Raw genomic sequence first — 19,665 nt, 5'->3', positions numbered from 1 at the left:
AAACCTTGCCTTCATTCAGCGTTAAACAGAGGCAGCACGGATGTCATGAGACCAGCACGAGGTCACACTTTTTTTGGGGCTGATTAAGATTTTTTTTTAAGAATAGTTTTGTATTTTGAGAAACAAGCACAAACAAAAGCGTTAGGGCAGCTGAAAAAAATAAAGTTTCTTAAAAAATAACGTGTTAAAAACATTTGTCAATTGGATTACGAGCGGTTGGGCGATTTAATAATTGGAGCTTCAGGGAATGTAGGAATCTAGAATATTGTCACGTTAGGGGTGAATTTATCTACTTTCTTTATTCATCTTTTAGACATATTTAATTTGATTAATGTTTGAGTGACAGTTGTGACCATCGTACGTTGTAAAAATGTTGACTCGGATGAAACATTTACGTACTGGAAGTGTACGAACGCTATATTTCCCACGGTGTTATTGGGCCGTGAACGCAGCGCAATGCAAGTAGGCCAGCGTGTGAACGCGTGACGTCATCGCGGCTCCGGGTTGTGGTGTCTTATCTGAGGCTGTTGTTCGAACATCGACGGCGGATCTTATCTAAGGTACGACGTCAACTTCAAGCATTTCCACAAACACACAATAAATGCGATATCATTAAAGTGCGTTAGAAACTGTAAAAATGTGTAGCGGTTTAAATGACACTTTCATCGACCAGGCGTTGTGTCGAAAGTGCAGAAGCCGCTTTGCTAAATTGTTGATTTTTATCCAATAACATTTTAAAGCTAATCGCTACATAACATTAGCTTATCATGGCGAGCAGATCACGTGATTTGTGTCTATAATCAATGAGCTAGAGGGAGATAGACGAGGGTGTTTGGAGCAGTCATGGGTGTTCTGGGGCATCACTGACAGCCAGTGATCCGGTTCCAGATGATCCGGGCGGACTCGGTGGTACCATCTGTGCTCGAGTATGTTACATGTAAAGTATCTTCTTGTTGCTCGTCCATGAAGCCTGGGCTCCACACGAACATACACGAACATACACGAACAGCTTCCATCTGCAACTGGAGGGGATTAAATACTTGAAATTTTAAATTGTATTTTATCGTCTCAATAATGTTATTGTAATCATTTCTCTTACGAAAATGTCGGGTTTGAGACCAACGCGACCAGAACCGTTGAAATAATAGAAATAACAGAAAGGGTTTTTACGCCGCGTCATAAGCGCGTCATCAATCCGGAAGAGACGCCATATTGGCGACACTCTGGAGGTAAACAAGGCGAACCCCTGAGTTATCCATCATAATCTCAGGTTCTACGAATTGGTGCGAAGCCCTCTAACAGCTTCCAAAACAATTGCTTCAGGGTGATCACTTATTGCTCATTGTTGAATTCCTGGGATCCGTTTTTCCTTTCTCTACTATAGTCTTACTTCAACTGTAAAGTATCTTGAGATAACTTTGTTTTGATAAGACACTTTAAATAAAATAGAATTTAATTGATCATTTCAAATCACAACTCAAAACACCTGTTTAAAACTTCTTATTCCATTTGATGCTATTCCTCTACCCTTGTCTGCTACTTTTTATTTATACATATTTTATTCTTGCGTTATAAATGTTTTATGTATGTAGCCTATGTATGGTGACCTTGAGTGCCAAGAAAGGCGCCTTTAAATAAAATGTATTATTATTATTATTATTATTATTATTTGTTGACGGTCCCTAACAAACCGCCGTACCTTGTCACATTGGGCCGTGACGAGCGAGCTAAACTCCTGGGTTGTTAGCGAACAAAGCCTCGGCTGGTTCAGAGTAGAATATGTTTCTAATACTCAATATCAAACCAACTTCATGCGCGGTGAGTTCTACTTCATATTGGTGCTCCGCCCTCTAACAGCTTCGCTATTGGTTTACCCTGAGGCACCGCTCAGATTTTGGGTTTAAGATCCGTCCATCCGTCCATCCATCCATCCATCCATCCATCCATCCATCAATTTTACAGTTGGATTTCCTGGAAGCTATTGAAAAAAAAAAAAAAAAAAAATCTAGGTTGAGCTTAAACAAGCCACACCTGACAGACAACCAACTGATCACTGTCTTCAGACGCCTGATTGGTTCAACTATATGTGCTCGACTGGTTGGATCCAAAACCTGCACCGTTTCGATCCTTTTCTGGACCAGTGTGACACCTGTGTTCTAGCATGTGGTTGTTGAACCGGGTTTCTTGTTGTTGAGAGCACAAATGTTAGATTAATGTTATATAAAGTTTAGCTTCTCTAGCAAAGCAACCCTCTTGTCTCTGGTCTCCTGCCTGCGGTGTTAACTTTTGCCTTTTCTGCCTTCATTCATTACTTCAACCTTAAGAAGAATTCGTCTTGATAAGGTTAAGTGGTCGATGCTATTGTGCCGGAGGGCTAGATGTTTCCACAACCTTCCTGATGTATACGTTCAACCCATGCAGAGCCACTGATTCTAGTATAGTCGCTGATGTCGTGTTTATTCTTTTTAAGGCATTTAAAAGGGATTAAAGAGGAATATCTTTCTATTCAGAGGAATCCATAACAATGCAACCCAGGGGACATTTTGAGAAACCTTTGCTGTTCCTTCACTATCTTGACGTTTTTGTTAAAACTTCTTATAAATCATACTTATAACAAAGGAAGAAATACCTACCAGCAAAATAAACAATTTAAATGTTATATTTTTAATTCACAGGGAGTAAAATTGGAAAACAAAAACATGACTGAGAACTTTTGCTCTGTTCCTGGTCCTGACTATTCAGGCCTAGACTTCTAGAATATTGAGTAAGAAATCAAAAGGTAAACATTTTGGAATACAATATTGAACCCTGTAACCCTGGTGATGGAACAAGCTGTATGAAATAGATGGATAATATACTATAACCAACATTAAAACAAATTATTGGTTTCATGTTGGTTATCTTATATTGTTGTCTTTGCTTGAAGTAAATGGATATACTTTATTAATACAGTTTAATAAAGTTTATCCATCTATCTAAATGGTAAAATGCATTTTTGAAAAAATCTAGGTTGGGATGTTTTGAGGTTCTAATTATTGTTTTACTTTTATGTTGTTTTAAACCTGTGACTTGAATTTTAGAATGTCTTCTCTTTAGGAAAACAAACAAAAATAGTATATTTCTCACAGGAATTATTGCTCGTAGTGAAGTAGCCTTAGGTTGCTTAGTACTGATCTACTGTAACTCTTTGCTATTGTATATTGTAATTATGTTATTTATGTATGATTACAGCGTTCCCGTGTATCCAACTACCGTGACTTGTTTGCCTCATTCTTTGCGACCTTCCTTCTTTGTTTTGCTAGCTTTTATGTATTTTTCTGGTCTGTGTTTGTTCATTCATTGGGTGTTGTCTTTGTTACTTGATATCCCGCCATGTTAAAGTGTCCATTCAGTTGTAGCCGTTTGTCACCGCAACCTTGGTTCATTGCTTGTTGGCCGGAGACACTTTTATATCACATGGTGAGGTTAGATAATATAGATAAAATATCAAGAGCTCTAATGAAGTGTATTTCAATGCTCTATAAATAGTTTTTAATATTTGCCAAGGGTAGCTGTCACAATAAAGCCAGACGTTCATGGAATTGCCTTTGGTAATACATCTTATTTCGTCATTTTTTTATTACAATAACCCACCCGTGAGTTAACAGCATATTTTTGGACCTTAACTTTGAACAGGCAGGTTGTAACATATGATTCATTTTGATATGAACTTGTTCAAATAACACTAACATTACCCAAATCATTTAAGCACTTTTGTACATTATAGAAATGATTCCATAATGATAATCATTGTTCTTTATTTTATAAGGTTTTAAAGTTAAAGTTCAAAGTTCAATCATTTTCTACTCACTTAATGAATGTCCATTTTAATGTAGCAACAGGCGCCGAGTTGTCATTGTCTTAAATCTTCGTCCAAAACGAAGCACTTAAATACTTCATAATACCTCTATGGTGCTGATGGTCTGTAACAACTATCGTGTGTTGAAGCCTAATTTTGAGGATCTGGCGAAAAATGAAACGCCGTTTATAAATATGCGTTCGATTCTAGTGGTCGAGCTTCGACCTAGTAGGCTATCAATAATGATTTTTGATCGTTTGTGCGCATGTGTCATTGTCACTATTGTCATAAAATGTTTTAACTTTTTCATTCATGAATAAACATGGTCATAGCACTAAATGTGAAGAAAGTGTGTCTGGTGTTGCTAGTTGAAATCATCATGAACTCCATGAGAAAGTTCTAAATAGTGGGTCTGAAATTTTATTTTGTTTCTAAATTATCTTAAAGTGTAAGCGTATGTATAAATGTTTGCGTGTATCTGTGTGTCCCTGAAATGTGTTTTTATTGCTCATGATTAAATAATATATATATATATTTTTTTTTAGACAGGTGTAAAACAAAAAGGCGACTGTAGATCATACTTCGGAGCAGACGCATCCCATAATAGCTAAGATGTCGTACACAAGAGCGGGCGGCAGCCGATCCCAGCCCCGGGACTTCAGCAGCCTCCTCCAGACATGCAGCGCCAACATCCAGAAGATTGGCCAAAACAGTACGTCTGACAAAGGCTCATCCATTCCTTCACTTTTCCATCATTTTTAAAAAAACTACTTTATTCTTTTACAGCGACACAGATAAAGAATTTGCTTGCCCAAATGGGGACCAGGGAGGATTCTCCAGAACTGCAAGACAAACTGTAAGTCATGTGACTATGTTATTAAAAAAAAAGGTTATAATGGGTGGATAGTATTAGTAGAGTATATTAGGCTTTAAGATATCCCTTTGTTTTCTACTGTTCAATGCTTTCTCTTAATCCCAATCTCAAACAATCTTAGAAAAATGTATAGAAACAGTATTAAATACAGTGGATATAAGACCCTGCTGGAGAAAAATCTAGATCCGTTGACATGGTGGAGATATTCTGAGCAGTGAGCTTAAAGAACTGCTATCAGTGCGAGTTAACAACTAAACTGTGCCAGTAGATAATGATGTCCGATCTTTTTGAAGATCTTTCCACATTAATAAGTGGTAGTGATTGATCATCAATTCACTAGTCATGATGTGCTTCCTGTCATTTGTGTTGTTATCTTTGTGGTTGTGAACGACTGCTAAAAAATGTTTTTTTTGGGTAACTTCTAGACAGCAACTCCAACACTACACCAACCAGCTGGCTAAAGAGACCAACACACACCTGAAGGAGCTGGGTTCGCTGCCCTCATCCTTGTCTCCATCAGAGCAGGTCAGTTTTATGTCAGACTTGCAGCCCTCGTGAGGTCTAATGCTTAGTATTTGCGTGTTTCTTAAAAATATCTATACTTTTCTTGTTGTAAACTTTATTGGGTCGTGTCACACGTCCCTCAAAGCAACGACAAAAATTCACACAGTTATTTTACCAAGATAGTCACCATTTTAATAATAATAATAAAAAACTTAACATGTTTATCATAACCATCAAGAAACCTTTTTTCAAATGTATTAAGGTTTAAAAGTATATATATTCATATGATATCAATGAAGCTCATCATTTTCAATGTTGTGACACAATAACTTATTGTATTTTTCCATCATTTTCCAGCTTCATTTTGCTTGTTCTGTCTCTTTTTGTAATGACAGTCATAGTTTATATTGTGGCCCCTTGAGAAAAATAGTTTTGTAAAATTGACTGGGAAGAATTAGATTTCGTTAGCTGTGTTATCTAAGAATTTGACCACAAAATAGTTTTTAGCGGGAAAAAAAAAGGTATTTAATCTTTATTAAATACTTAATTTTGTTATTTCTAGTCAAACATCTTGAGACACTTTTATTTGTTCAGGTTTTTCCTTGATTTTTTGAGATTCTTGTGTTCGTCTCTGTGTTATCTTGACCTTTAAAGTATTTATTTTAGTGGGTATTGTTTGATTGTTTAAGCGCTTTGTGACCCTGGTCTGGAAACTCGTCTATAAATACTAATTACTTACTTACTTACATGATCAGAATCTCTTATGGAAAAGAATTGACCTGCAGTATTGCACTTTCAATTTCACTTTTCAGTTACTTAAATTAAAAATAATCATAAACAAAGACCAGATAATAACATGTGTCAAGTCAACAGCTTCATATTGCCTCGGCTCAGGTTTCTGCATTCAAAGCCATGAATTTTCACATTGATCATTAAAAATAAAAGACCAAAATAACTTTTCATTCTCATCCGTGTGTTCGCCTGACTCTATTTTTATTATTTCAGAGGCAACAAAAGCTTCAGAAGGAGCGACTGATGAACGACTTCTCTGCCAGCCTCAACAACTTCCAAGTGGTGCAGAGGAGGGCGGCGGAGAAGGAAAAGGAGTCGGTGGTCCGCGCTCGAGCCGGCTCCAGGGCGATGGTGATGGAAATTATTTTTATTTAGATCAAATTAAAATTGTAATCCGTAGAGCTGTTGTGTTTAGCTTTCATCACTGTTCTATAAAAAAACTTGGACAATATGTTGTAAGTTTGACGTCTTTCTTTCCTGTTCAGGGAGATGGACAGAACATGGATGAACAGCTGGTCTCCTTTGAAAAGTAAGTGTCGAACCCGATATTGATGACCGTGTTGAGCAGCAAACCTTTGATGTTTTCGTGTCAAAGACCCAAACCAACCCAAAAATGTAGTTAATTAGTAAGTAAGTAAGTAAGTAATATTTATTTATATAGCACTTTTCGAGACCAGGGTCACAAAGCACTTAAACAATCAAAACAATATAAAGTATATACTTTAAAGATCAAGATAATACTGATAACACAACAGGAGTTCCAGAAAATCAAGGAAAAGCCTGAACAAATAGAAACGTCTTAAGGTGTTTCTTAAAGGAGTCAGTAGATCAACAAACACAGAGAGAGAAGATCGTTCCAAAGCTTAGGAGCAACAGTCTGAAAAGATTTCTCTCCTCTGGTCCTGAACCGTGTTCAGGAACCATAAGAAGATTCTGATCCACAGACCTCAGAGCCCGAGCTGGGGTGTAAGGCTGGATCAGATCACTGATGGAAGGTCTGACCATGAATAGATCTGAAAGTAAGAACCAGAAATTAAAAGTTGATCCTGAAAGAAACTGGAAGCCAGTGAAGAGTTTGAAGGAGAAATGTGAGTTCTTCTACTAGAGCGGGTCAGAATTCTCGCTGCAGAGTTCTGAATCAACTAGTATCACTTTGTTTTAAGTTCTAATATGAGAATGATTACTTTCAATAATCAAAGTCTATAACTCAACAAATCATTCCATCAATTGGTTTAAAATATTCAAAACACGCTTGTGTTTATTCCCATTCTCTTTCATAAGTTAATATTTCATCCAATTGAATTATTTACAAAACGGTGACCTTTGGCTGTGAAATCCAGCTTTAATTTTCAAGAAGAAAATGCAGGATCGAGCTTGAGATCAGCTTTTTAACATTTACTTGGTTCAAAGTTGAGATGGGATGTTGCTTAATGTGTCATCAGTTACGCTGAACAATACATACTTCCCTGGCATGCAACAGAAGACTTCCTGCAATTATATTCAATAGAAAATGTGCTGAAATAGGTTGATTTTATACAAAAAGCTGAAGCATTTTAATTACCAATGACAACAGGCCATGTTATAGAAGCCAGTGACCCCCTGTCTTCAGTAATTATGAATTCAACACACATCTTACTGTGAAAATTGTAAAAAAGAAAAATGTTGAACAAAGATTCAGTGACCTTTCGTGTTGCTACTGTTGGGAATTTTCTAAGAGTTGGATATAACTGGTGTGTGTTGGTTAAATTTGGGGTCTTCCTCCAGGGAGGATGAGTGGGGTCTGGACCAGACTCAGACTCAGGAGTCTGAAGTCACAGAGGAGGATCTCGAGCTTATCAGAGAGAGAGAGACCAACATAAAGCAACTGGAGGTAAGAGTTTGCCACCACTTTATATACAGTATATATATATATATATATATATCTACATATACTGTATATATATATTTTTTTCTATCTATTAATCACTGGGCAACTCTTCTGCAGGCTGACATCATGGATGTGAATCAGATCTTTAAGGACCTCGCCGTCATGATTCATGACCAGGGAGACATGATCGGTAACCATCTCCTCGTCTGTTCTCACTAGAATCCTACTTTGGAGTCGATGGAAGTTCTTGTAAAATCTCTCTTGATTTGCAGACAGTATCGAGGCCAACGTGGAGAGTGCTGAGGTTCATGTAGAAAGAGGTGCCGGCCAGTTGCAAAAAGCCGCGTATTACCAGGTGAGAGCGTCTGTGCGGCCGATTGGTTAAAATGCTTTAGACAAGTTTCTGGGGAAAGCTCTGACCCTGTTGTCACCAAAAGCTTGGGAAGTGCAGAGTCATTTTTAGCTGTGTTTCAATTGGAATCAATGGAAATCTATTTTAGATCGATGGATAAACTATATTGAGTAAGTAAGTAATTTTTATTTATATATATATTTCCAGACCAGGGTCACAAAGCGCTTAAACAATCAAAACAATATTCAATAAAGTATATACTTTAAAGATCAAGATAATACTGATAACACAACAGGAGTTCCAGAAAATCAAGGAAAAGCCTGAACAAATAGAAACGTCTTAAGATGTTTCTTGAAAGTCTTGAGGTCTCCTTTGGGAAATTGTTTAGGAAGTCCTATAATAGGATTGACTCGTCCATGTTGAGGCGGTTTTGATGGGATCTTTCAGGCAATCTGATCGTCACACAGTTCGGGTCAATACAAATTAAATATTTTGTAAGTTTAATTTGGACATTTTTAAAACGACTATCCAAGGAAAATCCTTTAGCGCTCCGACTCGAGGGGCCCTGTGACAGAGAAGGGGGGCCCAGTGGTCTTAACATATACGCTCTATTATACTGCATAACTGTGAGTTGTCAATTAGGTTGTAAATGTACTTATTTTAATGTAAGAAAATACCAAAAGGGACAACAATATCTGATTTTTAGAACAAAACATGACTTAATGAACTGATGGTGGTCATTAAGTCAAATCTCTGTCATGAACTTATTTTGCAGCATTTATATTTCTTCCCAATTTATAGTATCATCACGACTTGTAACGAGCAAATTACAAACTCTATTACAAACAGAAGGGACAAAGATTTTCTCTCAAACTTAGAAATGCATCTGGTTGGATTTGAACCTGCAACCTTCTTCTCTTTTTGCTTTAACCACCGTGTTGCCTTGTCTTAAGCTTTAAAAAGAAAAGAGAATCAAAATAAAGATTAAACAGTGACTGAGTTTATCCAATTATGTATTAACGGTGGAGCAGATTACAACCTGAAGCGTTGTAAATACAACCCAGAATTTCATTGTGGTTTTGACCATATGGTGAAAACAGAACAAAGTCAAGGTCAGAGTCATCTTGTGCGACATCTTGAATTCCATGACATGGATTTATATATTTGAATATGTATTTGTCTTTAAAAATGTACATCATTTTACAACATTTGCTCGTCATTGAATCAGTCGATCAAATGTAAAATATGATCATTTCTAATTAAGACTAATTGACAAATACTTTATGTAAAATAAACAATTGGCAGAGGAATGAAATAATCGTGGCTGTTTTCTGTGTGTTTATAATTGTAAATGTTTTTCTTAAACCACTTCCTTGTCTTTGCAGAGGAAGTCTCGTAAGAGGATGTGTATCCTGGCAATGGTGCTGTCACTGGTCCTCACCATTCTCATCATCATCATCTATCAGGCCGTTAAATGAGATGAAGGACGTTCATCCGTAAGCTGTGTGTGTGTGTGTGTGTGTGCGTGAGTGCGAGTGTGTGTCCGTACATAAGTGTTGTGACAGACACGTGTGAAGACGGTGTATCGACTAACCCAACAAAAACAGACTTATTTTGTGGTCCACTCTGCTTTCTTTTGAGACTTTAATGCGACGTTGATTCACTGACATGCTGCTTAAGAAACTGACGGCGAAGAGCAAATACACTACGGATTATGCGTAAAGGTTTCATATTCATCATTCATCAGACGGGTTTGAGGTCGCATTACAAAAATGTAGTCAGTATAACTGTTAAAAAATCCTCTTGACTTATAAAGATGAATGAAAATGATGCTACACACACGTGGTTGAAGAAAGCGACGACATTTTTTCCGTATGGTTTATTACATTTCCACTGCTTTTTTATTGTATTTATACATTTTTTTCAACTTATATGATTACATCAAGTAGCTCCTCAAGCTCATTGATTGACCATTAAAATAAATATTTATAGATACATGATTCATCTTCTTTTCCAGCACATTCTTTTAATCATCGTTGTCCTACAAAGTTTCTCTTACAGCTTTTTCTCAACCATTTTCTTAAAAGGCAACTCATGTGTTGATTCAAGTGTCTCTTAAATTGATCTTGGACCTGGTTTGTACTTATACCAGTACGTGTTTGTACAAACTCTTTATTTAATTAAAATATTTAAATGAGAAAATGTGTTCAAGCCACGCCCACTGAAAATGCCAGTAAACTCATTATTGAAATGTCCCATCGCAGAAGCTTTTTAGAATGTGGCCTTCATGACCGTGTGCTGTATTCAAGGAGGTCCAACAGTGTAGTTACGTTATTTGCAAGTACAAAGATGGACCAAAACTGTTCTATGATTCTGCTGCCGGAGGAAGGCTTTGACGCCGCCTCAAACACTTGGCCCGACTTCATTTCATTTATTTATTTTTGATGAAACCCACCCTTGACTTCGATGAGTGATTATGAGTTCAGCGGCACAATTTACGAGCACAAAAATGTCCTCCTATTCCACCAGTGCAAGTGGTCGTGTTGACCCTGCGTTCTCACCCTCGCATGTCGTCGACATTCCAGCTAAAGTCAGTGGAGTCTGTCAGTGATGAACAGCTGTTGAGTGTCATTACCTTCACATTAAAATCTGAAGAAGAAAAAAAAATGAAGCATTTGTCACACACTTGTCAATGTGATGAGCTCATGTTCGGGATGTATATCACAAATAAACAAAGAGATTTAAACAATGATTCTGGTGCCTTTCTGAAATATAGCCATTACCAATGTACGTGTTGCTATTGTTGGATTTTTTCGGACCTAAGTTTAACCAATTAATAAAAGACCAAAACTAAGACTTAATTTTTATGAATAAAATAAAAAAATTAAAATATACTCTATAAAATATTATTAAAATCCGAGATAATTAAAAATAAAAGAAATAGTAAATTTAAGATATTAATAATAAAAACAATAAAATTTAAATTAAATAATTTGAAAATAATAAATGCAATTAAATCTAATCACATATATACTAATTAATTAAAATTATTCAAGTCAAAACAATTGTCAATTAACAACTTATTATTTATTTATTATTATTTATTTAACTTCCTGTGTTATCAGTATTATCTTGATCTTTAAAGTATGTACTTTTTTGAGTATTGTTTTGTTTGTTTAAGCGCTTTATGACCCTGGTCTGGAAAAGCGCTATATAAATAAATATTACTTACTTACTTACATATATATATATATATATATATATATATATATATATATATATATATATATATATATATATAGCACAATTGACAAAGAGGAATAAGAGTGACAGTCTAAAGACCAAATACAACATATAACTTAATATTCCTCCAATAATTAAAAAGATAAAAATCCAATCCCTAATTTACTAAAAATAATAAAATAGTAAATTTATGACTAATTGTTAAAATAATAAAATGTAATTTAAAGTAATAATTATAAAATTAAGTCTTAGTTTTGGTCTTTCCTTACACTATCCGCTTTTCACCAACAGAGGGCGCTATAAGCAGGGTGATTTAAAAAATCATCTCAGTTTCAAATTTACTTTCCTTCCATTGGAAATATTTTGTAAGCTAATGAAAAACACTCTGGTGCCTTGAGAAGTAAGTAAGTAAGTAAGCAAGTAATATTTATTTATATAGCGCTTTTCGAGACCAGGGTCACAAAGCGCTTAGACAATCAAAACAATACTCAAAAAAGTACATACTTTAAAGATCAAGATAATACTGAGAACAACACAGGAGTTCGAGAGATTCAAGGAAAAGCCTGAACAAATAGAAACGTCTTAAGATGTTTCTTAAAGGAGTCAGTAGACTCCATCAAGTGCAAAGAGAGAAGATTGTTCCAAAGCTTAGGAGCAACAGTCTGGAAGGATTTCTCTCCTCTGGTCCTGAACCGTGTGCGTGGAACCATCAGTAGATTCTGATCCACAGACCTCAGAGCCCGAGCTGGGGTGTAAGGCTGGATCAGATCAGTGATGTAAGGAGGAGCCTGACCATGAATAGATCTGAAAGTAAGAACCAGAATTTTAAAGTTGATCCTGAAAGAAACTGGAAGCCAGTGAAGAAGCTGCTGGTCTCCAGCACCAGATGGCCCTGGTAAGGGAGCAAGCCGTAGAAAATGAATGAACGAATGGTTGTTCAAAAGGTGAAATATATTTCCATCTTACAGAAGAGTATTAGGGCCAGTAAACCAGAATGTAATCCTGATCACAATAATAAATGGTGTGTTGTTTTCTGATACATCACAGATTGGTTGAGCTTATTCTGTCCTGAGTTTGGTAGAGACATGAATTAGATTCTTGTCCACTAGTGGGACTAGACTAGAGAACTCCAGGCACACATTTAGGAATCGGCTCCAGCCCCACGTGACCCTCATAAGGGGGACAAGTGACAGAAAATGTTTGAATGAATGATGATAATATGAATCAAAATGGAACAATGTTAAAATCTCCTCCCTATTTCTTCTGTAGAGCTTGTTTTATCAGCTGCCTCCTCCTTATGGAGAGCTTTCCTGGAAACACAACGTCGAACGTGAGGATGAGACTTCCTCTCTTGGCGCGCACCTCGAACAGTGGCATTCCTTCGCCTGGCACGACCTTCCTGTACGACGGGCTGGTGGACGTGCAAGAGGCAAATGATTTAAAGGGGAAAAAATCAAAGGAGTTTTACGCAACCAACTTACTGGACAATCTCATTGATGGGAATATTGATCTCACGGTTGTCCAGAGTCTTCACCGTCACCGAGAAGCAGGTCAAAGCCTACGACACAGAAATGTTGAGGCGCACACGTCAGGTCGGACTCGACGAACGTCAACATCAGTGGCGTCAATGTAAAAACATACACAAAGAAAGCATCCAAATATCTCCACCACTACTTGTCTTTAATGTCCCGACATTATCAAGTGTAATGAGTCCATAATTTAGGTTCGTTTGCAACATAACATCCCAATCGTTCGAGTTTTTCTAAACGATCTTTCATGTCGAGGCTTCAATAAAGACCGACATAACAGACACAGCAGTATGAAGGTATTTAGATGTATTTAAATGTGTCCAAGAGGAGGTCAACAGGTCAACAGGTTGATCAGGAGGGCTGGTTCTGTGGTTGGGATGAAGCTGGACTCACTGGTGACAGTTGCTGAGAGGAGATCATTGAACAAACTACTGTCCATCATGGATGATGACAGTCATCCTCTGAACACTGTCATCAGTGAGCAGAGAAACAGATGAAGCACGAATGCTCCTCCCATGATGCAACACTAATAGACTCAGGGACTCATTCATTCCTCGGGCTATTAAATTGTACAATTCTGAGTTCGGGGGCAGGAGTGGAGTGAGAGTATCTGGATGTTCTGTTCCATGTTAGTCTTTGTATCCTTTGTCTTTGTTGTTTTTCTTTGATCTATGTTCTTTATCTTTAGACTTAGATTGTGTCATCTTGTTCTTTCTCTTTATGTTCTTCTTCTTATTTTATTTTTCATGTATTATTTTTTATTGTTTATGAAAAATTGCTGGCTATTGGTAAAAAACAATTTCAATACATTTGATTATACTCACCATCTGCAAAGAAATCTGCGTCTTGTAGATCAGATCGTCACCTTGTCGGACGAACGTAGGATGACTCTTCTCTCGCACGATGAAGATAATGTCTGCAGGGATGATGTTCGTGCCCTGATGGCGAATCAAATCAAAAGAGGTTTTTCATTAACATTTGATTAAGTAAGTAAGTCATTTTTATTTGTATAGCACTTTTCCAGACCAGGGTCACAAAGCGCTTAAACAATCAAAACAATATTCAATAAAGTATATACTTTAAAGGTCAAGATAAAACTGATAACACAACAGGAGTTCCAGAAAATCAAGGAAAAGCCTGAACAAATAAAAACGTCTTAAGATGTTTCTTGAAGGAGTCAGTAGATCATCAAACACAGATGTTTCTTGAAGGAGTCAGTAGATCATCAAACACAGATGTTTCTTGAAGGAGTCAGTAGATCATCAAACACAGATGTTTCTTGAAGGAGTCAGTAGATCATCAAACACAGATGTTTCTTGAAGGAGTCAGTAGATCATCAAACACAGATGTTTCTTGAAGGAGTCAGTAGATCATCAAACACACATGTTTCTTGAAGGAGTCAGTAGATCATCAAACACAGGTGTTTCTTGAAGGAGTCAGTAGATCATCAAACACAGATGTTTCTTGAAGGAGTCAGTAGATCATCAAACACAGATGTTTCTTGAAGGAGTCAGTAGATCATCAAACACAGGTGTTTCTTGAAGGAGTCAGTAGATCATCAAACACAGATGTTTCTTGAAGGAGTCAGTAGATCATCAAACACAGATGTTTCTTGAAGGAGTCAGTAGATCATCAAACACAGATGTTTCTTGAAGGAGTCAGTAGATCATCAAACACAGATGTTTCTTAAAGGAGTCAGTAGATCATCAAACACAGGTGTTTCTTGAAGGAGTCAGTAGATCATCAAACACAGAGGGAGAGGAAGATCGTTCCAAAGCTTAGGAGCAACAGTCTGGAAGGATTTCTCTCCTCTGGTCCTGAACCGTGTTCAGGAACCATCAGTAGATTCTGATCCACAGACCTCAGAGCCCGAGCTGGGGTGTAAGTCTGGATCAGATCACTGATGGAAGGTCTGACCATGAATAGATCTGAAAGTAAGAACCAGAAAGAAACTGGAAGCCAGTGAAGAGTTTTAAGGATCGGAGAAATGTGAGTTCTTCTACTTGAGCGGCTCAGAATTCTGGCTGCAGAGTTCTGAATCAACTGCAGGCGAGACACATCCTTCTTGTTAAGACATGAAAACAAACTGTTACAATAACACAATTTACACATTTGTGTTCGTTTTTCTACCAACTTGAATGGTTATTAGAATTTGATGTGTGCACGTGCAAAACTATGCAAAAGTTTAGAGAGACCGCAGACTAGTTATGATCTGACTTTCTCACTACTGTTGATAAATGAGGTGCTTCATTAGTGTTCAAAGTAATAGATCCTAGAGCTGAGGGAGTCATCTAGTGGACTCTGAAACCAATGATACTTCACCAAAGCTTCATCAACCCATTACCAGCGCAGACCTTCGCCGAGCTCCGTGGTGGTCGGTGTTCGTTGTCTAAAAGAACGTGAACAGAATTGACGGTAAAATAACCTGATCTCCTTCTTTGGGGAAAACAATTCTGGTCCCTTCATTCCATCCTGGTTGCACATGTATGGTGAGGATCTTGTCCTTGTTGCTGTACGTACATCCATCCTCATTCTTTACCTAACAGACAAATAGGTAGGTAGTGTTAGGGGTTTTTGTGTTCCGATGAACCGACCCCTCCCCAGCCTCGTACGTGGTGGTGGAATGAAGGACAGACACATGGATGAGTTTAAGAAAAATGCTCGTTTAGTGAATTATGCAAAAGTCAGAGACCAACTTACATGAACACAGGCGCTAGCAAGCAGAGAGATCTATCGCAGACGTCTTCGAATGCCAGAACGCAAAGATCAGACAAAATGGTGGATCTTTATAGTAGAATATTCAGGTTAACGCCTCTAGTCAAATGTGAACGTAGGATTTGGTCAGTAACTGTAAACACTTGATTCTAAGATGGCCGGTCGCACGTGATCGTAGTGGAAATTTACTGAAGGTTGTTGTTTTGTAGAGAGAGTTTGTTCCCAGCTTCTTGCTGGACTGTTGTGTCTTTCAGTGTGAGTTCTCAAACAGGTTCACACTGACTTCTTGGAATCTGGGATTGTTTAGTCTTTCTGTTTGTGTGAGGCTTTCTGACCTCGGCCTAGTGTTGCAGTCAGTCAGTGAATGCAATGCAAGAATAGGATTATTTAATATGAATTAAATATGTAAGATTATCAGTTAATCAAGTGACTATTTGAAATGTGTGTTAAATCTAGATGATTGATTACAGTAAAGTTGTCATTTCCTTACAGTAGGTAGGTAGAACTTTATTGATCCCTCAGGAGGTCTCTTTCGGGAAATTGTTTTTTTTCCAATTAGACACAGCAATACAGCAATTATTCATAAAAATAAAAATAAAATAAGAACAAGAACAAAGAGAAATAAAGATAATCCAACGTGTTTTTTTTTTTTTTAAAGTGAGGAGCAGCGTACAGAAAAATCGTCTCACCCGACGGGATATCATGACTTTCTTCATGCGTCCATGAAAGAGATCGTCCAGCGTCAAATGAAGTTCCTTCTCGATGGGAGGATCCTGCACTTTAACAACTTCGGGAGTGAGCCCAGCAAACTTGAGCGGAGCATCGTTGGCATAGAAATCTGATGAAGATAACATATTAAAAGAATGAATATTTGCAACATTTTCAAAATTCTCTCGGTCTTGATTCGGGCCTACCTGAAAATGGCATGTCCGCTCCGAAAAACTGCCTGAAAGTGTTTTCTGGATTTCCATGATAAGCATATTTGGACGACCAATCCAATCCTCCCTTCAGGCCCTTTTCTCCGTAAATATCATAGGTTGCTTTTCTCAGAGCTGAAAACATGCAGTCTGGTGTGATTAAAAACATTTGTTTTATCAAAGATTCTACAGATTAAAAACATTTGTTTTATCAAAGATTCTACAGATTAAAAACATTTTTTATCAAAGATTCTACAGATTCCCCTTCTCTTGATTGTTGGGTTCTATTAACTCAAGATGTTCCCATGACAGGAGGAAGTTCCAGCTGAAGTCAATCAGCCTGTTCAGGGTTCCGACTGGAGAGCTCAAGGAACGCAAGTGTGCAGAAAGAACGATCATCACTTTAGTGAACGCATGATTATTTGCTGAGGTAAAAGGTGCAAAGAATTATATCTCTCTCTCTCTCTCTCTCTCTCTCTCTCTCTTCCTGCCAATCTGACAAATAAGTTGCACTTGTGAGTGAAACACACTTTAGGAACCACCTGCAGAAGACGGACTGTTGCTGCCTGATTTGACAAAAATCGTTGAAGTGAATGAAACTTCAAAAAGGGTTTTGAGAGCAGTCTCAACTTCAAACATTAAGATTAACAAGAAGACTTTGCCAGTCTGGATCATTTCCAAAAACCTGTCTGTTTTATAGAATAAGGTGTGACCACATACTTATTATGATATCCTGACTTGTGTGTATGGTTGTTTTTATTTGTTTATCTTGCAACAATCACTGTTGTCTTCTCAACAAATCGATGTTTATTTTACAACAAAGTTTGCATCAGTAAATGTGAATTTCTGTCCGATGACACTGACTGGGTGAGACGTAGTTTGTGTCTCTTTTAATTGAAATATTTACAAATAACATCGTTAAAGCTTTATTAGATGAAATCTTGTTCACCATTATCACACCCACTTGGTCAAGCATCGAGGTTTGTCATTGTGCGTCATCGATCCCAGAAGTCTCCACCTTTAAGGGACTCGTTATATAAACAAAGCCAAGCGTGATTACAGCTGGAGGAGGAGCGAAGCCCATTATTACATTTGAGTGCAATCTGCTCTTGTAACCTCACGTTGGCTAAGATTTCAGACGGTGGAGAACTTTATTGAGTAATAACTTCAAAACATCATCATGAGAGACTTATTACTGCAGACTTCAACATTTGAAACATGAAAGTAAGTCAGGAGAGTTTTCTTTTCTGGTACATTTTATAGAATATAGATAAAATATACAATGTATTAACCAATAAAGAATAAACTGAACATTCCACAGAGGATACAATCTAACCTGGTAACAAATCTAACCTGATTTAACCCCGAGTGCATGAAAGGCCACGATGTAAGTGTGAAGTGAGAATTAATAGTGTGAAAGAACAGGAACCATCTGTGCTGTGAAGAGGAACCGAACGTGCCAGTCTCCAACCGCAGAACTGGTCTGGTGACGGTCCATGTCTGGGTCAAAGGCTCACGTCTGGGGACACTGCTTCAACACCCTAATCTGCCCAGCAACCTGACGTGTACCAACCCAAAACGAGGTAAGGTAAGGTAAGGTAAAACTTTATTGAGGTCCAGGTCCATGGAGCCGATCCGAAGCGTCCTCGCCCAAGCTCGACTGTATAAGAAATGTCTGTTTCTGTGCTTCTGTCGTCAGTTGGTGGCTGTATCTGAGAGTTCCTCAGGTAACAGTCGCTGACCCACAATTCTGTGCCTTAATCTCCTTCTGTTGTTAGAATAAACACAAGTTCTTTTAACGGTTTGCCTTCTGGTTCTCTTTGAGGTCCAAACAACAGACGCGCGGGAGATACAGCGGGAAACTGTACTTCCAATAAATTAATTGGCAATAAATTTAATGTCTTTTATGTTTGTACATGTGTGTTTTTCTTCCGGTAAAACAATAATTTCTACAAGTGTACAGTACAGCCTCTGCTGAGGCTACTGACCTATCTCACAATAATGAGTGGAAGATGGAAAAAAAACACTTTATTTTACAATTCCCATTGTTTATTCATTATATTAACCCAACCAGATTGCAACAGTGCTAATTACAACGCAGTGGACAGTGGAGCGGTGAACAGATTTACCAGCTTGAGTTTTAAAACTAGCTGCTAAACTACAACAAACCACGATAGAAATAAACAAGAAAAACTTACTGTTGCTCAGAACATCATAGGCCTCTCCTAGTTTAGTGAAGAACCGGAGGCTTTCAGGGTCTTTGTTGTTGCTTGGATGACACTTCAATGCAAGATGGCGATAACTGTGAGAAGAAATGGACAATATTTGTAAAAGCACAGTTTAGCTAAAGATATTTGAATGGTTGATTGGTTTATCATCTTACGCATTTTTGATCTCAGAATCTGTCGCACTTCTGCTAACATGCAAAATCTCATAATAGTCTTGATCCATTTTAGATTTGGATTAATGTCGTTGGTTTTACATCACATCATATCCCAGTGATCACTGAGCTTCCCTCCTCACTGGGTCTGAACCCTTTAACTTATGATGCTGAATGTTATACTCTCTGCCAATTACAACAAAGGAGCGTCTTAATGACATCATGCACTTCCTTTACATCATAAATTACAGGAGTCGGTCTTATCAGAGAGTTGAAAGGAATGATTGAGGGGTGAAGGAAGATGGCCTTTGAATCCTCTAGGGTTTCATGAATAATGGATCTATGATGGAGCTAAATGTCTGGGCTTTTTATTGTTTTACTTAATCCTTACCTGGGATTTTAAATGTATTTTATCTTGGCTCCGAACAACATTATTTACTAAGATCTTTCTGTAAGTAAGTAAATAAGTAATGGTTATTTCTAAAGCGCCTTTCTAGACTAGGGTCACAAAGCACTACATATATATAATATATCTTGCTGTGCATATAAACCATAGCCTCGCTATTGTATCTCAATTAAAGTTCTGCTGTATGAATGTTGTTTATGTAAGTTGGCAGCTTGGGGGTCACACTTGTTCCTCTGGCTCAATATATG

At 37.5% G+C, this 19,665-nt stretch overlaps 2 protein-coding genes across 3 annotated transcripts; one reads left to right on the top strand and one right to left on the bottom strand.

Annotated features, from left to right (window-relative positions):
• Positions 1-473: 473 nt before the first annotated feature.
• stx12l (syntaxin 12, like) lies at positions 474-10,979 on the top strand. 2 transcript variants are annotated; one of them, XM_087805584.1, is made up of 10 exons: positions 474-560; positions 4,384-4,550; positions 4,625-4,694; positions 5,138-5,237; positions 6,222-6,359; positions 6,494-6,537; positions 7,773-7,878; positions 7,993-8,065; positions 8,148-8,230; positions 9,613-10,979. In XM_087805584.1, the coding sequence occupies exons 2-10, from the start codon at positions 4,451-4,453 to the stop codon at positions 9,703-9,705; spliced, it is 807 nt and encodes a 268-aa protein (XP_087661710.1). In that variant the 5' UTR covers positions 474-560; positions 4,384-4,450; the 3' UTR covers positions 9,706-10,979. The 2 variants fall into 2 exon arrangements, with proteins under 2 accessions (XP_087661710.1, XP_087661711.1); XM_087805585.1 differs by lacking the exon at positions 474-560 and adding an exon at positions 3,444-3,459.
• A 1,424-nt stretch (positions 10,980-12,403) lies between these two features.
• Positions 12,404-19,130, bottom strand: LOC148067018 (dnaJ homolog subfamily B member 13-like). The gene is made up of 8 exons (XM_087805795.1): positions 19,015-19,130; positions 18,830-18,933; positions 16,629-16,766; positions 16,404-16,552; positions 15,425-15,538; positions 13,824-13,937; positions 12,952-13,028; positions 12,404-12,881 (listed from the first exon to the last, which is right to left on the bottom strand). Exons 1-8 carry the CDS (start codon positions 19,080-19,082, stop codon positions 12,725-12,727), a joined length of 921 nt encoding a protein of 306 aa, XP_087661921.1. The 5' UTR covers positions 19,083-19,130; the 3' UTR covers positions 12,404-12,724.
• Between the last annotated feature and the right edge of the window lie 535 nt (positions 19,131-19,665).

This window comes from Callionymus lyra, chromosome 13 (genome assembly GCF_982586985.1).
Source record: "Callionymus lyra chromosome 13, fCalLyr1.hap1.1, whole genome shotgun sequence".
Classification (NCBI taxonomy): domain Eukaryota; kingdom Metazoa; phylum Chordata; class Actinopteri; order Syngnathiformes; family Callionymidae; genus Callionymus; species Callionymus lyra.
This window is presented reverse-complemented; position numbering and strand designations above follow the sequence as displayed.